The sequence below is a fragment of the Aquila chrysaetos genome, chromosome 8, assembly GCF_900496995.4.
Source record: "Aquila chrysaetos chrysaetos chromosome 8, bAquChr1.4, whole genome shotgun sequence".
Taxonomy (NCBI): Eukaryota; Metazoa; Chordata; class Aves; order Accipitriformes; family Accipitridae; genus Aquila; species Aquila chrysaetos.
The window spans coordinates 26,800,856-26,816,762 of record NC_044011.1 but is presented as its reverse complement, the minus strand read 5'-3'; the positions used below and the strand labels follow the sequence as shown (position 1 = coordinate 26,816,762).

General features: G+C 57.3%; 3 protein-coding genes across 14 annotated transcripts in view; 1 reads left to right on the top strand and 2 right to left on the bottom strand.

The window, feature by feature from the left end:
* Positions 1-833: 833 nt before the first annotated feature.
* OTX1 (orthodenticle homeobox 1) lies at positions 834-3,809 on the bottom strand. Its single transcript, XM_030023590.1, has 3 exons — positions 3,621-3,809; positions 2,883-3,034; positions 834-2,170 (listed from the first exon to the last, which is right to left on the bottom strand). Exons 1-3 carry the CDS (start codon positions 3,715-3,717, stop codon positions 1,412-1,414), a joined length of 1,008 nt encoding a protein of 335 aa, XP_029879450.1. The 5' UTR covers positions 3,718-3,809; the 3' UTR covers positions 834-1,411.
* A 3,438-nt stretch (positions 3,810-7,247) lies between these two features.
* On the top strand, positions 7,248-9,090 carry LOC115344267 (basic proline-rich protein-like). The gene is made up of 2 exons (XM_030021269.1): positions 7,248-8,170; positions 8,978-9,090. Exons 1-2 carry the CDS (start codon positions 7,306-7,308, stop codon positions 8,995-8,997), a joined length of 885 nt encoding a protein of 294 aa, XP_029877129.1. The 5' UTR covers positions 7,248-7,305; the 3' UTR covers positions 8,998-9,090.
* The window catches only part of EHBP1 (EH domain binding protein 1), a 231,399-nt gene continuing 223,657 nt past the window's right edge, over positions 8,166-15,907 (bottom strand). For all 12 annotated transcript variants that reach the window (XM_030021257.2, XM_030021255.1, XM_030021258.1 and 9 more), the window contains 2 exons: positions 9,328-9,442; positions 8,166-9,140 (listed from right to left, as the gene is read on the bottom strand). In XM_030021257.2, the coding sequence (XP_029877117.1) occupies positions 9,050-9,140; positions 9,328-9,442 (206 nt within the window). In that variant the 3' untranslated portion in view covers positions 8,166-9,049. The remainder of the gene's footprint in view (positions 9,141-9,327; positions 9,443-15,907) is intronic.

The following is a 15,907-nucleotide window of genomic DNA, read 5'->3' as shown; positions in this document are numbered from 1 at the left end:
TCCCACTGGCACCGCGGTGCAGCAATAAATCAGTAACCAATTAAGAGCGTCAGTTAACATAAAAGCAGGTTCCCAGCCCACACCCACAGAGGTGGCCGTGGGTCTCCCCCCTCCAGAGCATTCGTGAACTCATCACACCCACCCCCATCCTGCTAGTAACCCCCAGGAAGTATTTCCCAGTGCCTCCCTCCCCCCATGGAAGTTTCCTGGGGAAGAGGAGGCAGGGGGGGAGGAAGGAGGACAGAACACCACCGCGTTTATTAGTTTGGATTTTATTGGGGTGGGGGAAAGGAGGGGGGGGGGTTGCCTTACAGTTGAAGGGGTAAGCGTGGGGTTACGGCATCAAAAATCACACGTACACGGTCCCTCTCCTCCTGCGGGGCAAAGCTGCTGGAAAGCACCAGCCTGGGTCGGGTAAGGCAGCCAGGCACACAGGGCTGCAGCCCGGACCCGCAAAAACACACCAACCAACAGAAGGGACTAAAAAAAAAAAAAAAACAAACACCCACCAAACCAAAAAACACACCCCCAAAAAGTCATGCCCCCCAACCCCAAAGCAGAGCTGCTTCCCCCTGCAATCCTCCCCCCAAAAAATAAACCAAAACTTTTTCTTCTGCTTTTTTTTCCTTTCCTTTTTATTATTTTTTTAAATTTTTTCCAAAAGTTTTGGTTTTTTTGGTCTGCAGGTTGCGCATCAGCTGGGCAGCACTTCCCTCCCCCTTTGCCTCCCCTCTGGGCACCCCCCTGGGCTGCTGCCCACCCCCCAGCCCTAGGACGGCGCGACCGAGCTTGCGCGGAGGACGGACAGAGGACGCGAGACGGGGAGAGATTCGTTTTTAGGGAAGAAAATTAAAATAAAAAATTTTTTTTTTTTTTAAGTTCTGTTCCATGTTAGACTCTAGATAAATGCCAACCCAACAGCATCAACTAAAAATAATCACGGTCACTGGAACGGACCTAGTATTTACATCGTTCCTGCCGCTCCCAGCAGCAAGAGGCTGTACAGGACCGGCAAGCCGGGGGCTCCAGCACCCGGGGTGGGGGGTGAGGCCCCCCGCATGAAGTGGAGGGGGCACCGGCAGGGCAGGAGCCAGCCTGCACCTCTTCCCCGGGGGGGCAGCAGAGGGGACGCTAGGCTCTTTATTTTATTTTTTTTTTTTTTAAACTCCTCTTCTGTTGTGTTTAAAAAAATAATAATTATAATAAACCCACTGGAGGGGTGCAGGAAGCAAATAAATATCAGTCAGTAGAGATGGGGGTGGCAGGACCCCCCCCGGGGCATCGCCATTGCTAACGAATAGGCGGGAGGAGGAGGAGGAGGAAGAGCCGGAGCCAGAGTCCTGCCCGGGAGGCGGCGGGGAGACCCCGGGCGGGGGGTACGTGGCAACTTGGGGGAACGGTGGTCGGCCCCTCACAAGACCTGGAAGCGCCAGGACGCCTGGTCCTTGTAGTCGAGGCAGTCAGGGGAGTTGAAGTTGAGCTTCCAGGAGGCGGCGGCGGCTGCGGCAGGCTCCTTGTAGTCCAGGCAGTCGGAGGAGTTGAAGGGCAGCCCGGTGCCGCCGTAACCCTGATGGTGGTGGTGGTGGTGGTGATGGTGGTGGTGGCCCGAGCTCTGGCTCAGCGGGTGGTGGTGGTGGTGGCCGGGCACCGAGGAGGGCCCCATGGGGCTGAGCTGGTGAGGATGGTGGTGGGAGTGCATGGGCGCCAGGTAGGAGCTGCAATCCACGCCCCCGAAATAGGACGAGGAGGGCGGCGCGGGGTAACCCTGCCCGTACCCCCCGCCTTGGCCGTAGGAGACAGGGTAGCTGGCGGAGGCGGCGGCGGCGGCGGGGCCGGCCCGTTGCATGCAGGACGCCGCGGCCGGCGGCAGGGGCTCAGGCACCGTCACCCCTGCCGGTGCCGTGCCAGGAGAGATGGAAGCCGGGCTCCAGATGGACGACGCCGGGGTGCTGAGAGAGGCCGGGGCGCCCGCCGGAGCCGACGAGGCCGAGCTGGAGGAGGAAGAAGAGGCCGAGCTGGAGGCCGCTGCCGGCGGTGTGAACTGCCCGCTGCTCTCCGAACCCGAGCTCTCGCGAGCCGGCGAGGATTTCTTCTTGGCCGGACGGCTCTTGGCCCCGCCGCCGCTCTGCTGCTGCTGCCGGCACTTGGCACGGCGGTTCTTGAACCAGACCTGGAGCGAGAAAATGGTGTGCAGGAGGATGAGCAGTGGGGCGAGGAGGGGCGGCGGGGCGAGCGAGGGCCCCAAAGCCCTTCCGCTCGTCCCGCCACCCCTCCTCACCGCGGGAGCACCCAACCAACCTCACCCCGGCACCAGTTCTCCCAGCACCGACGCCCAGCCATTAGCACCGCACACCCCCGCACACCGTAAAAAACCCTGCCCCGCCTGGCACCCGGGCCACCCTGCATCCCATCCCAAGCAAGGATGCCCAGGGCCAGTGGCTGGGGTGTCCCAGCTTGTGCATGTCCCCGGCGCAGTGACAAAACATGGGTTTGGGGAACAGATCCTGCGTGGGGTGCTGCCTGCATATCCCACCCCGCTGGGCATCATCATCCGGGGAGCAGTGCCAGAGGGAGCACCCCTGGGAAATCCCCAGCTAGTGGGGCTGCTATGCCCTGGGGCAGGTGGAAAGGGACAGAAAAATATTAATAAAAATAAAATTAATGAAAGAGGATAAAAAAGAAAAATAAAAGCCCCCCTTCGCCTGGATGCCCCCACGGCAGGACGGACAAGTGGCCGGGAGCCCACGCGCATCCCAGCCCCGAGGAAACAGGGATGAGCGTGGATGGAGGGCCGGGTTCGAGCGGCGCCAGCCGAGCCAGGGTGCCCCTGCATCCCCCCAACCCACAGCGGTGCGGGATCCCCCCCCGCGCAGGTCCGGTACCTGGACGCGGGATTCGGGCAGGTTGATCTTCAGGGCCACCTCCTCGCGCATGAAGATGTCGGGGTAGCGGGTCTTGGCGAAGAGAGCCTCCAGGATGTCCAGCTGCGCCCGCGTGAAGGTGGTGCGCTCCCGCCTCTGCTTCCGAGGGGTGGCTGGGGGCGAGCACCACCACGCCAGTCACGCAGGATCCCCCCGCACCTCCCGCAACCCCCCGGCACCCCGGCGCAGGGGCCTGAGAAGCATCCCCCCCCCCAGCCCCAAAGAGCAGCAGTGCTCCCCACTTGCCCCAGCCCCACAGCAGTCGGGCACTGCCCGCCCGGGCTGGACCCTGTCCCGCTGCGGGCAGGGGGAGCGGCGCGGGGCTGGGGAAGGGTCTGGCCCAGCCCTGGTGGGAGGAATGGAGAGATTTCGTTGAGTGGAAATAAATCTACTTTTTTTTTTTTAAAAAAAGCTTTTTTATCCTTAAAAATCCCCGCGGGAACGAAGAAGCCCCGGGAACGGGGGGAAATTCAGCTGGGGCCGGCGCTGTCTCCCCCACCCTGCTCTCCCCAGCCAGGGGCGTGGGCAAACGGGGGCACCCACCCAGTAGCCCACCCCAAACAGCACGGCCCCACAGGTTCCTCCAAACCCAGCCGGGACGGAGCTTTTTCCCCGCCGCTTGCTCCTGGCCAGGCGCCTGCCGGGGCGCAGGTGGGTGATGGCAGGGATGGGGAGGGGGCCGCGGCGCGGGGCACTCACCCGGGTACCCCACGGAGGGATGCAGCAGATCCATGGCGGGGCCCGTCAGCCCCAGCCCGTTCATGCCGTAAGGGGGCTGTTTAAGGTAAGACATCATGCTAGAAGCCGGGCAGGTTTCCTCCAAACTCCCGCAGAAAAAAACAAATCAAATCAAATCAAATGTATGGGGTGGGAAGGGGGGAAAAGGAGGAAAAAAAAAAAAAAAGCCTCAACAAAAAGAACCCCCAAAAAAACCCAAACAAGAGGCAAAAAAATTAGAAGCCAACAACAATTAAAAAACAGAGCACAAAATCAGCGTAAAAGGAGTTTTTTTCGTTCCGTCCCGCCGTCACCACCGCGAGGTCCTCAAGCGATCGCAGGCAAAGGGAGGCAAAAAAAAAAAAAAAAAAAGAAAAGCAAAAAAAAATTAAAACGGCAACGAGGATCGGGAAACAAAAAGGCGGATTTCTTCCCCGCGCAGAGGCGAGGCCGGAGCGCCTGGGGAGAGAGCGGAGAGAGGCGGGTTAGGGGTCCGGCCGCCCCGAGTCCTGCCGAGGGGCGCCCGGGGGCTGGGCGGCCGCGGGGCTGCGGGCACCCCGGCGTGGGGGCACCGGCCAGGCGGTCTTTAACTGTACATTTTATTATTATTGTTTTATTTTAAACGAAGGCGAGTTGCGTGCAAGTGCCGAGAGGCAACAGTGCCCGGCGATGGGGAGAGATAAAGCAATTATTTAAAAAGATAATTGGATTAGGAATCAAAAGGAGGTACCAGAGGAGGGAAGGATAATTAATGTAAAAGCGAGCAGACGGGGACGTTTTAATTAGAAATGGATAAGAGTTTAAAAAGGGGAAAGGAAAAGGGAGAGCGCGGGCACCCGGCGCCGGCAGCCCGGGCCGGGCCGGGGCCGGGGGGGGGCTCCGGCAGAGCCGGGCCGGGGGCGGGGGCCGGGGCCGGACACACACACACACACACGGGGACACACACACGCGGGACCCGGCGGCCGCCGGCGCGGGAGGCAGCGGCGGGGCTGGGTGGCAAAAAGCCGCAGATAAACGCGGAGGGGAGGAAGGGGCGGAGAGACCCGGGCGGCACCGCCGAGCCCCGGGGGCGGCCCCCGCTGCCGAGGCCGGGACCCCCCTCACCGCTACCACCGGGGGGGCATCGGCGGCACCCCGGCCCGCGGGGCTGGTAGGTTTTGGGTGGGGGTGAGGGGCACCCCCCGGCGGGCCGGGGCCGGGCGGCAGCGCCGTGAGCCGGCGTTGCATAACTTTGCCGGGGAGCGCGGCGGAACGGGACCGTCCCGGGCGGCGAGAGGGGAGAAAAAGGGGGAAATACAGGGGGGAAAAAAAGAAGAGAGAAAGAGGAAAATCCCGGGCCAGCCCCGGCCCGGCCGTGCCCACCCCCCGCACACACGCACACGCACCCCGGGTGCGGGTGCCGCGGGCCCGCCCCGTCGGGGAGCGCGGTCCCCGCCGCCCCCGCCCGCCTCACCTGCGCGGCCACCTGCGGAGCCACCGCCGCGGCGGGGGGCTGCGCGCAGGGCAGGGCGGAGCGGGCGGGGGCTGCGCGGAGGGGGCGGGCGGGGGGGGGGGTCAAGGGCAGGTGAGAGGCGGGCTGGGGAGGGGGGCCGGGGGGGGGGGAAGGAGGAAGGGGGGGGCGATGCCCGAAGCCGAGCCGCGCACCCCCGACTTGTCGGGGCGCCCCGCGTTACCTTGCCGGCGGCCCGCGCTGTCGGGGCGATGGAGCCGCGGCCCTGATGAGGATTGATCACCTACCCCCGGCCCTACCCTTGTATGTGCGCGCAAAGCATCTGCGTAACCAGCCCGGCGCCAATCCCCGGCCGCTCCCCGCCTGACTGACAGCCGCCCGGGCAATGGCAGCGCAGGGCGCCGGCTCCCTCCGCGCCCCCCCCCACCCGCCCCCCCCCGCCCCGCGCCGCTCCGCGCTCCCCCGCGCTCCCCCGCGCTCCCCCGCGCACCCGGCCCCGGCGGCGCGGAGAGCCGGCCGGCGGAGTCGGGGGGGGGGAGAGGGGGTGGGCGCGCAGGGCCCCCGGCGCAACCTCCGCGGAGGGGGATGGAGGGGTGGGAATCGTCAGAGAAGTTGTGCGGAGGGAGCCGCTCCGCGTCCGCGCAGCTCTGCCCCCCCCCGTCCCGTCCCCCCCCCCACTCCCAGGCCAGCCCCCTGCCCCGCTCCGCGGCCCCGCCGTCCGAGGGAAGCGCGGAAAAGTTTCGGCGGCCGCCTGCGCCGGCGCGGAGGGCGCTCCTGGAGGGGGAGGCGGTGTGGTGGAGCGGGGGGGAGCCGGGGGGAGCCGGGGGGAGCGGGCTCCCGGCCCACCTCCGGTGTCTGGAGGGTCGCCCAAACTTTGTGCTTTAAAATAATAATAAAAAAGCAGCGGCCGCACCTTTCCCCGCGTGTCCTGAAGTCAGGGGCTGCTCCGCGCCGCGGGGGGCGAGCGGGCGGGGGCGGCCGGGGAGAGGGGCGGCGGGGGGCGCTGGGGGGGAACGGGACCTGCCGCTCCGCGCCGCTCCGCGCAGCCCGACTCGTTGCCCGCAGCGGCGGCGGGCGCGAAGGGGCGCGGGGCGGGCGCGGAGCTGCGGGGTCGGGGCGCGGGGGGGCGCGGAGCGGGGCGCGGCAGCCGCGCAGGCGGCGGAGCGGTCCGGGACCTCTAACGAGGGCTCCGGTGCGCGGCTTTTGTTGGTCTCCCCAAATCAACTCCCTCTAATTGCAGCTGGAGCTGAAAGCGAGCTAATGTTCAAAGGGCGCTGCCCGCCGGCCCCGACCAAAGCGCGGTTTTCCTTCCCCCCCCGCCTTTATTTTTTTTTTCCTTCTTTTCCCCTCTTTTTCCCGGGCGAGGAGGGAACCGTCTGATCCGGGCGAGAGGGAGACGATGGGCCGAGGCAGGGAGAGAAAAGGAGGTTTACAAGCTCCTCCGCTCGCCCACAAAAGTCAGCGACACGGGCACTTCTCCCCGCAACAAAGGCGCCGCGGCCCATTCACAAAAAAGCAAAGGGAGGAGGAGGAGGGAGGAGGAAGGGTTTGGGGGGGCAGTTCCCCCCCCCTCCAGCCCCCGTTTTGCCCCGGTCCCGCCGGGGCAGCTCCCGGGCCGGGCTGCGCTCCCCCCGCCGCCTTCCCATCACTTCGCCCCTCCGGGACAGCCCCGGTCCTGGCGGGCAGCAGTCCCCCCCCCGGGGGCTGCCCCCCCCCCGACACACACACACCGGGGGGTATCTGCGCCCCCTCCAAACCCCCCCCGCAACCACGGCGGTTGCCAATCCCCAATTGCGGGCGTCTCCCCGCAGGCTCGGCCGGGGGCTGCGGACAGGGCGGGCGCGGGGCTCGCCGCCCCCGCGAGGTGACGGTCCCGGCTCTTTCCGACCCCCCCCCCTCCCCCTCCACCAGACGGAGCCTGCGCCCTCCCCGCTGCGCCCAGGTAAGGTCGGCGGCCGGGCGGGGGCTGCGGGCGGGCAGGGGGCCGGGCTGCGCGTCCCCCCGGCCCCGGCGGCGGGGAAGGGCAGGGGCAGGGGCAGCTCGGGCCGGCCACGGGGCGGGGGGGGTGGCTCTAGCGGCCCGTTCCCGGGCGGGAGGCGGGGGACACACACACACACACACACACACAAACATGCACTTATTTTTCCCGCGACCCGGGGGCTGAGTTACTTTTTTCGCATTAAAAGACAGAAAAGCACCGGTCCCCCGCGTGGGTGGATGCGCGCCTGCACCCCCCCCCCTCGCCCCCCGGGGACAGCCCCAGGCTTCGGGGCTCAGCAGCCGTCGGTGCCCGGCCGGGCAGGCAGCGCCGCGGCCTCCGCCGCCCTCCGCGGCCGCGGAACCCTCGGAGCGACTCTCCCCGCCCCCCGCCGTGTTTTTGGGAGAGGGCGGAGGGGCACGGCCTCGCCGGCCGCCTGCCGCCCCGGCCCTCCTGGCGGCGGGGCGCTCCGCGCATCCTCCCCAACTTCGCGCGGGGCCAAACCCACCGGCGGGCACCGGGGCAGCCCCCGGCTCCCCGGCCGGCACAGCCCACGGGCACCGGCGGCCGCTCGCGCGAGGCCGGGCGCTTCCCCCCTCCACCCGGGATATTTTATTTTTTTTTTCGGTGGGAGCGGGAGGTGGCAGTTGCAGCCGGAGCCGCCGGCGATGGCGGGAGGGGGCGCGTTGTCCCCTCCCGGGACGGCAGCCGCGTCCCCCCGCGGGGTTTGGGCTCCATCCGGCCCCGCCGCCCGCTCAGCTCCCCGCGGGCGCGCTTCTTGCGCGGCTGCGGCCGCGGCGGGTCTTTGGGCGCGCACCCCCCCCCGCCGGCCGGCGGGCGGCATCTGCCCCGCAGGGAAAAGTTTTACCTTCCTCTCCCCGACTTGCGTTTTATTAAAAACAAACGAAAAACTTTTCCGTCTGCTGCGTTTCGTTGCGTTGGCGAAGCGGCGGCCGGGACGGCCGAGCCCCGCTGCCCACCGCCCCCCCCCCTCCCCCTCGGCCCGGGGTCGGGCCCTTCCCGGCCCCCGCGCCCCCTCCCCGGCCGGCGGAGGGAGGGAGGAGGGAGGGAGTTTCCCAGGTAAAGAGGAAAGCGGCAGTTACGGTAAGAAAGATTCGGCTTTTATTGAAAATCTTATATATGACTCGGTATTGTAATAAATAAACGAGACGAGCTCCACGAAGGGACGATGCGAGAGCGGGACACGCGTGGGGGCACACGGACGGGGCGGGGGGGGGGCGGGGGGACACGCGGCCCGGGCGCAATAAATAACGCGGAGCGGCGGCGCGGCCCGGGCCCGCGGGAGGACGCGGGTGGGAACGGCCGCGCTGCCCCGGGCCGGGCCGGGCGCCGCTCCCCGGGCTTCGCCCTGACTCTGGGCGAGAAACCCCCCGAGTAAACCAGAGCAGCTCAGCTCTGCTCCCGGGGAAATGTAAAACCGCTGAAATAAAACACTGGTAAATACAGCACATTTTTAATAATAACTGGGGTGGATCTGACCTAACTATAAAATGTAGGTAGCTTATTAAGTATTACATATGGCAGGACTAGATGAAACCATTCCCAATGATTTTTTTTTTCCTATATCCCCCTCTCTAATCCTATTACGACAAAAACATATTTATTTCAAAACTCAGCCCTCCTCCAGCTACAGAAACCGGGACAGACTTTGTTTCTTCTGCTCCTTCCGCACATCTCCGGCATCACCCGCATGCCCGGGCTCTTGGAGATTTCATTTCAAACCCTTTCGGTAGGAGAGCTGAGCCCACAAGGAAACCATGGTACAACGCGAGTTCGCTGGAATGGAAACTAAAAAACAACAGAGCGGGGCCCGGCGCAGCCTAGATCTGGCCTAAGAAAATGGAAAAAAGTTTAAAATTTTTTTTAAAACATTTTTTTTTTTCTTTCCAGTCCTCACGTCGGCATTTTAAAAACGTAAGAAAGAGCCGCGCTGCGATTTCGCCACCGCTGCGGGAAGGCCGCTCACTGGAGGACGCATTTCTCTTCCTTCTTGGCCATCTTGCCTTTGTTTTGCTCGAGGGTCCTCTCCAAATGCTCGTCCTCTTCCTCGGCCCTGCGGAAAGAGGCGGCGGGAGGCGCGGTGAGGGACTGCGCGGGATGCGCGCCCGCCCCGCTCTCCTCCACGGCCGCGCCGAGCTCCCCCCGGCCACGGCCACGGCGCCCGCGGACTTGGCCCAAACTTTCCGTGGGGGCCGTGGCTGCTCGGCGGGGACCCCCCCCGCCCCTTCGCCCAGACTCACTGCTTCTCCTGGGCGTCCAGGTCCCTGACCAGCGCGTCCCGTTTGTTAACGAGAATAACGAGTTCGTCCAGCAAAAGCTGCTCCCGCCTCTTCTGCGCCTCCGTCTTCTGCCAGTCTGCGAGAGAAAAACAAAACCAAACCGGCGGTGAGACGCCGGGGCGCAGCCAGCCGCGCCAGGACCCGGGTCGAGGCGGCGGGGACACCGGACCCGGCCCGGCCCGGCCGAGCCCGGCCCGGCCCGGCCCGCTGCCGCTCTCCCCAGCGGGAGCTCCCGCGGGGACAACGCAGCCCGCCGGCCTTTTGCCTCCCTGCCCACCTGGCTCGGGGGAGCTCAGCAGCGACTTTGGGGTCGTTTGGGGTTTTTGTTTTGTTTTGTGGTGGTTCGTTTTGGGGTTTTTTTGGTTTTTTTTTGTTTTTTTTTTCCCCACGACTGTGTTTCCTGGACGGGCACGGACATTCACCGAGTTTCCCCTCCTCGGAGGAAAGTCCGTTTCCCTGCCACCCGGCTCTTCTTTGCTAATTCCTCGCTCGCTCTTAGCAGCTGCAGGAATCTCACACTGGGCACCATATGCTTCGCAGTAACTTTAAAAGCAGGTATCAGTCAATTAGCATTTTCCCCTTTGAAGTAAAAATACACTTGCTACATACTATCGCGGGGCCCCGCCACCGCCGGCGCTGGCAGGCGGCGGAGGACGGAGCCGCCTCGCTTTTCCCAAGGGGATTTTGCCCGGCCGGGCCCGGCCCGGCCCCGCACGCCGCAGCCCCCCGGGGCCGCCCCGCAGCCTCCGGCTCTCCAGCCAGACCGTAAGGGCTTGTCGCGCTGTCAGTCAAGCCCCAGCCTTCCCCGCCTCCCTCATTAAGAAGGTAAACAATGAAAAGCAGGAGCAGTAGATGATGAGGGAGATAGCAGGACAAATGAGGAGCGGGAGGGAAAGAGGACACCGGCTCCAAAAAAAAAACCAACCCCAAAACCAAACCCCACCGGGAGAAGCCATCGCCACCGGCCCGGCGGTGTCCTCCTCCTCCTCGGCCGCGCTTCCCGAAGGCGAAGGGGAGAGAGGGTACAGTCCTTTTGGCTTTCTCCCCGCTCTCTCCATTTGCCCTGGGCGATCATGTTAAAACTCACATGGCTGGTGCTTATTCAGATAACCCGAACAATGCTCACCACCGGTTACCATGTGAATCTTCACAAACCCCGCAAGAATGCGGTGGTTCAAATCCCCCTGACCCCCCTCCAAAGCCAAATTTATTCAAGACAGCAAACTGCTCAGAAGCTTTATGAAAGCAAGTGGTGCTAGAGGGAATTCAGCCTTGTATTTACAAATTAAAAATTAGATGCATCATCATGCAATAAAGGTTGGGAGAGTGGCAGAAAGGCAGGAATGTGTAACCGCCTTTATCGCGCCCTCACCTTCTGCCTGGGCACACGGGCCCACGAGCAAGTTACTGGTCCGCATGCACGCAGGGAAGACCCACGCCGACACGCGTGTGCAGGCACACTTGGGAGAGGTGAACACGCAACGGCGTCTCGCAAGCAGGGAGGGATTCGGTGCGGGGGCACCAGAGCCCTTCCTGCCGCATCGGCCTGGCAGGGCACTGCCGAAACTTCCCAGGAGTTTTTCTTTTTCTCCTTCTTTTCCTTTTTCTCTTTTCCTTTTTCTCTTTCTTTTTCACTTTCCTTTTCTTCCTCTTTTTTCTTTTTTAAATGTGTTGCTTCCCCTCCACTGTTGCTAAGGAAATAATTTTCCAGGTGTACACAGCTTAGAACTGAAGCTACCAGCCGAAATTACTGGTAATCTAAGCCATTTCTCCTGCGACAAAGCTGCTTTAATTTGAGTCGCAGCCTTTTAGGTGCTAATTCTCAAGGTGGTCTCTCAATTTCCACTGCTGCTTGCCCTTTCGCTCCTTTTGGGGAATGCTCCTTCCATTCGACCCATTTAAAACACACCGCTCTGCACCTCTGCAAGTCAGAGCTTCCCAAAACCGGAGGGTTTTATCCACGCAAATAAAGCCCCTGCATGCGCAATGCAATCTCGGCGTGACAAAACCATCTTGCGAAGAGCAACAGCGGTGAGCTGGGCAGAAAAGGAGGAGAGAGACACGGCACAGAATTTCACGGGTGTTTGCTCTCCCCAGACGTGGCCCCCAACTTTCAGGTTAACTTTCCCCCTGCTCCTGCTGATAATCGTGCTGCTACTCAGGCTCCCCACCACATCTGGGCACATCAAAAGGGACCTGAAAAACCCCGTCTCTACCTGGATTCGATTTAATCATTTTGCAATTTTGATGGTTTTCACTTAGTTGAAAAACTCTTATTTTTAAAGCCTTTTTCTTCTTTTGTTTTTACTTCACCCCCTAGTTCTCCAGTTTTGTCAGCAATTTTAGCTTTTGAAACAGCAAACGTCAGTCAAAATATTTCGGTACAGGTTTTGCTCAGTCCTTCACTACTATTTTTCTCTGTTAAGTCCCTTTTGAAGAGCTACGGTTTTTGTTGCCCAATCTTATAGCCCTGTGGGGTAAATAACATCATATTAGGACTTCATGGAACAAAACTGGTTGTTTTTTTTCTTTGTTTCTGCATTTGCTTATTATTAGTGTTTGAAATACACCACAGGAAAACTTGGTGGCAAAATATTCCCTTGCATTTTTACTTTGTTTCCTAGAAAAGGAGTCTGACTCCCCCCTCTCAATAAATACAGTCAAGTAGCAATTGGTTAAAAGAGGAACGGTGCAAAGTATTTAAATAACATTTTCTATATGATTACATTGCAATTTTGTTTTATCCAGCAAAATACTGCCGGGCAGCAGTTTCGGGAAGCATTCCTATGTTTAAAAAAGCAACTGTGTTCAAGTTGGATTCCTACCTGTTGTGCCTTTTAAGCCAGGATTACCTATAACACCTGTCACATATAGTTACCCAGGCTGACTGCAGCTCTGGGAAGCTACAATATGGGCTGTGATTAATTTGAAGATTCCGGAATAATACTGTTATAAAAGCTACACTCCGGACAAAAATAGGATTAAGCTCTGAAGCTGTATATGAGCTAAAAGTGTTGAAAGCTAAAGTCCCCGTGCCACTGCTCACAACGGGCAGTTTAAAATGACAGAGTTTGCGAAATTCACGTTAAAGTAGAAATGTTTTCAATTATTCATCTTCATTGACTTCATATTGTCTTTTTTTTTCCCCCACTGCTCAAACTGATAATTACTTTGAGCAAACAGGCGGACGGTTCCCATAGAAATGCTTTAATAGAAATGGTCGAAAGTTCTCGTAGTAAAACCTTCAACCTCGCCACTATAATAAATAAGCCCAGCACTTTGATGAAAATTAACACTAGTTTTGTAAAGAGCACATTGGGGGATTGCAGTCAGGTCTTATCTTTAGTTCCAGTCAACTAGCAATCCTGAAAGAGTTTGCATCATCATCAGAGCAGGCCATTTGATAGGATTCTGCTGCTGAACCTAATCAATCTATGGAATACTGTGGCTGCGCGGTGTAACAAAGCTAAAATAGATTTACAAATGGGGTTTTAGAGGATAAGCTCCTCCACAGGATTACATATTGATTTTAAATATAAAAAGCTTATCATATAAACCATAACTACAAAAATAGTGAACCTATGCATAAATCCTTTTAGAAGAGCACCCACTTCAAACTATAAGCCAAGAATAAATCAAGATGTACAAAATCCGAAAGAAGATCCATTTCTTGGGCAGAAAATGAACACACCACCCCAAGGTGTGCAAAAATTAACTTATCTTTTCTAAGGAGGCATTAAATCTCGAATGAAAAAAAAAAAAGAAAGGAGCGAGAGGAAAGGTAGCTGAAAGGAAGGCATCCCGCCACTCGGCCGCGGACGTGGTGAAAATCAGGCTCTGAACCACAGCACCTTGTTTACATGAGCCGGCCAGCTCCCAAAGAGCCAGCCAAAATGCCTGCCCGTGTGCGCAGGTTAAAACCAACCCAGTAACCTGTGTTGTCTTTGGCCTATTAGGCAGGGATTTCAGGCCTTTCTCCGTCGGAGCAGTCTCGGCAGTGGAAAGAGAGGAACACTTTCTAGCTGGAAGAAGGCAGCGCGTTAACTCTCTCTTTCTTATCTCTACAGCTAAACGGGGGGTGGGGGGGGGGTGGGGTGGGGGGGGAGTATGCCTTTTTTTACCACCCTCGGTCATTCATGTGTTCCGCGTGAAGTGCCGGAACACTCCAAAAGGCTATTCAGCTGCGTATGCCTCCATTTTAGTGGTTGGCTAAGAGGACACTGTCTCCACATCACTGAACATTATAACGGTCAGCACCTCCAGACGCCAGCGCTGCCCACACGCTGCCTGCGCAGGCAGGGCAGGCTGGCCGCCAATAAACCGCTTTTATCTGCGATCAGCAGGCTGCTACCTTTTGCAAGGCTCTCTTTTTTTTTTTTTTTCCCTGTCATCAACTAGCTAAGTAAATTGGTTGATAGATTTTTAAACAGCACAGTCACGCGTGGAAGAGTTAGAGCGATTCACCAAAACAGTAATTATCACCTTTCAAAGACTTTTTTTTTTTTAAAGTTCCAGTTTGGGTTGGTGCATTCTGCCTGTCTTTTAGACAAACAAACCGGTCCCATCCTGTTATATATATATATATTATTTTTTTTTCCTGCTCATATATTTCAAGTTTGGAATTGATGCTGGTAAAAGTGAGATCTGTCTTTTCAACTCTTTCACGGAGCCCAAGCGCTTATTAGCAATCGGCTAAACGGCCTCGGAGCAGACAGCACCAGGCTGGTTGGGCAGCCCACGCTTCTTTGGGGAAATCATATTATAAATGGTGTGGCTTTACCAGTGCTTCCCCAAAAGTGCATCTTTGCACCCCAGCGCATGTCGGACACAGAAAGCGATACAGCACTGACACACACATCAAGAGGCGAGGTGTCACAAACGTGTATTTTGAGTTTTCACAGGCATTTTCTTGAGAGACTTTCTCCTTTAATATGTTTTTTAGTTAAAAGCAGATAGCTGCTAAAAGTTGTAGCAGACTAATAATTTTATGGAGGGTTAAAATGCTATATGTGGACTTTGTTGTATAAATAAAAAAAACCCCAAACCCTCCAAATTCTCCAGCACTTCTGTTTTCTCCCTAAATCCCTGTTTACCATATCATCAGTAGCACAAAAAAAAAAGAAAAAAAAGAGAAAAAAAAAAGAGGACTTTCCTGGGTTTTGGCATCCCTCTCTGAACTTACAAAAAGAAATTTAAAAAGGACAGATTTTTGTTCAAGTCAATGTGTGAACGGCACAGGCTGCTAGACATTCAAAGGCTGCTGCTAGGACATTCCAAGACAGTAAAACATATATGAGGCAATTAAACATTGTCATTTTGGATTTAAATCCAGTATCTCTTAGCTCCTCTCTGGTTTTAGAGTATTTTATGTTTTAAATATTTCATTAGTATGATTCCCAACTAATCTGGCTTGTCTTTGCAGAAAGCAGTGTATCCATTTATGACTCAAGTTTACCCAAGAACATAGTGAATGTAGTCTTATGCAAAAAATATAACCACAGACGGAGAGATATGAAAAAGCTACCTGAAACCTGCTGCTTTTTTCCTACAAACTTATGCTCCCAGTGAAGTCTCCAAACTAATTAGAATTGATTTATTATGGATCAGGTACCTTATCAGGTGAAGAAAGAAATTACCATGGACAGTCAAAGGGTTGAGAGGTCAATACAGAATAGCAAAATCAATTTGCATTGATTAGACAAAAGGTCCATTTTACAGAGCCCAAAGGATTAACTTTTAAGCAAACATCTTTGAACTATAAGACGGCATTTGTGACTGAGAGGTATAAGCGGTGCAGCATTAGAAAACACTTAAGATATTTAAATAAGAAAATAATGCAAGCAATGGTTTAAGCTATCTGGATGTTTATTTTTTATTATGAATCATCCCCAGGATTACTGTACAATTCACTTGAAAGCCCTATGGAAAGGATGCAATTGTTTCATTTATCCCGCGTGTCAATCTTCCCATGGGTTTTCATTCAGGTAAGGTGACTAAACTCGGGAGAGTTGCAGAGAAGGGAGAAAATCTGTGCAAAGGATCGCACTAATCTTGGTGTTGCTTGCAATGAAATATTTACTTAGCAAACGTAGTGTTTTATCACCAAAAACGATGCGACTTTTTTTCCCAGTGAGATACTGTTGTAAAACAGGTCTGAAACACTAAAAGGAAGGAGGCTCCCTTCTGTGGGTCACCCCTTCCATTTTCTGCAGCACCGAAAGCAGCACGATGCCGCAGAAAGCCAGAAGAGCATTACTGCAACAAAAAATAATAAACCCCGGACAAATATTCTTTACTTCCTCATCACTTAGTTTTCAAAGTTTATTCCAAACAGATCGTATTTCTTTGTCTCATACCTTGGACTTTTTTTTTTTTTTTTTCCCTGCTGAATAAAACTTAAGAACTGGATCACAGATCCAGCGTATTTGCTGTGTGCTATCACTTGCAATGATTTAAATATCAGCATTAATTCTTAACTGGGCTTCAGAAAAGCCTCCATGTTTGGTACTTTCAGGTAGCCACCTTGGGCAGCAAGCACTTT

Excerpts from the sequence above, each read along its gene's own strand:
- OTX1 (XM_030023590.1), bottom strand. The coding sequence starts at position 3,717 with ATGATGTCTTACCTTAAACAGCCCCCTTACGGCATGAACGGGCTGGGG. Across the intron at positions 3,035-3,620 it reads TCCCTCCGTGGGGTACCCGG|CCACCCCTCGGAAGCAGAGG; the intron begins GTGAGTGCCCCG and ends GCTCGCCCCCAG. Across the intron at positions 2,171-2,882 it reads TGCCCGAATCCCGCGTCCAG|GTCTGGTTCAAGAACCGCCG; the intron begins GTACCGGACCTG and ends TTCTCGCTCCAG.
- LOC115344267 (XM_030021269.1), top strand. The coding sequence starts at position 7,306 with ATGCGCGCCTGCACCCCCCCCCCTCGCCCCCCGGGGACAGCCCCAGGC. Across the intron at positions 8,171-8,977 it reads AGAGGAAAGCGGCAGTTACG|TCCTCACGTCGGCATTTTAA; the intron begins GTAAGAAAGATT and ends TTTTCTTTCCAG.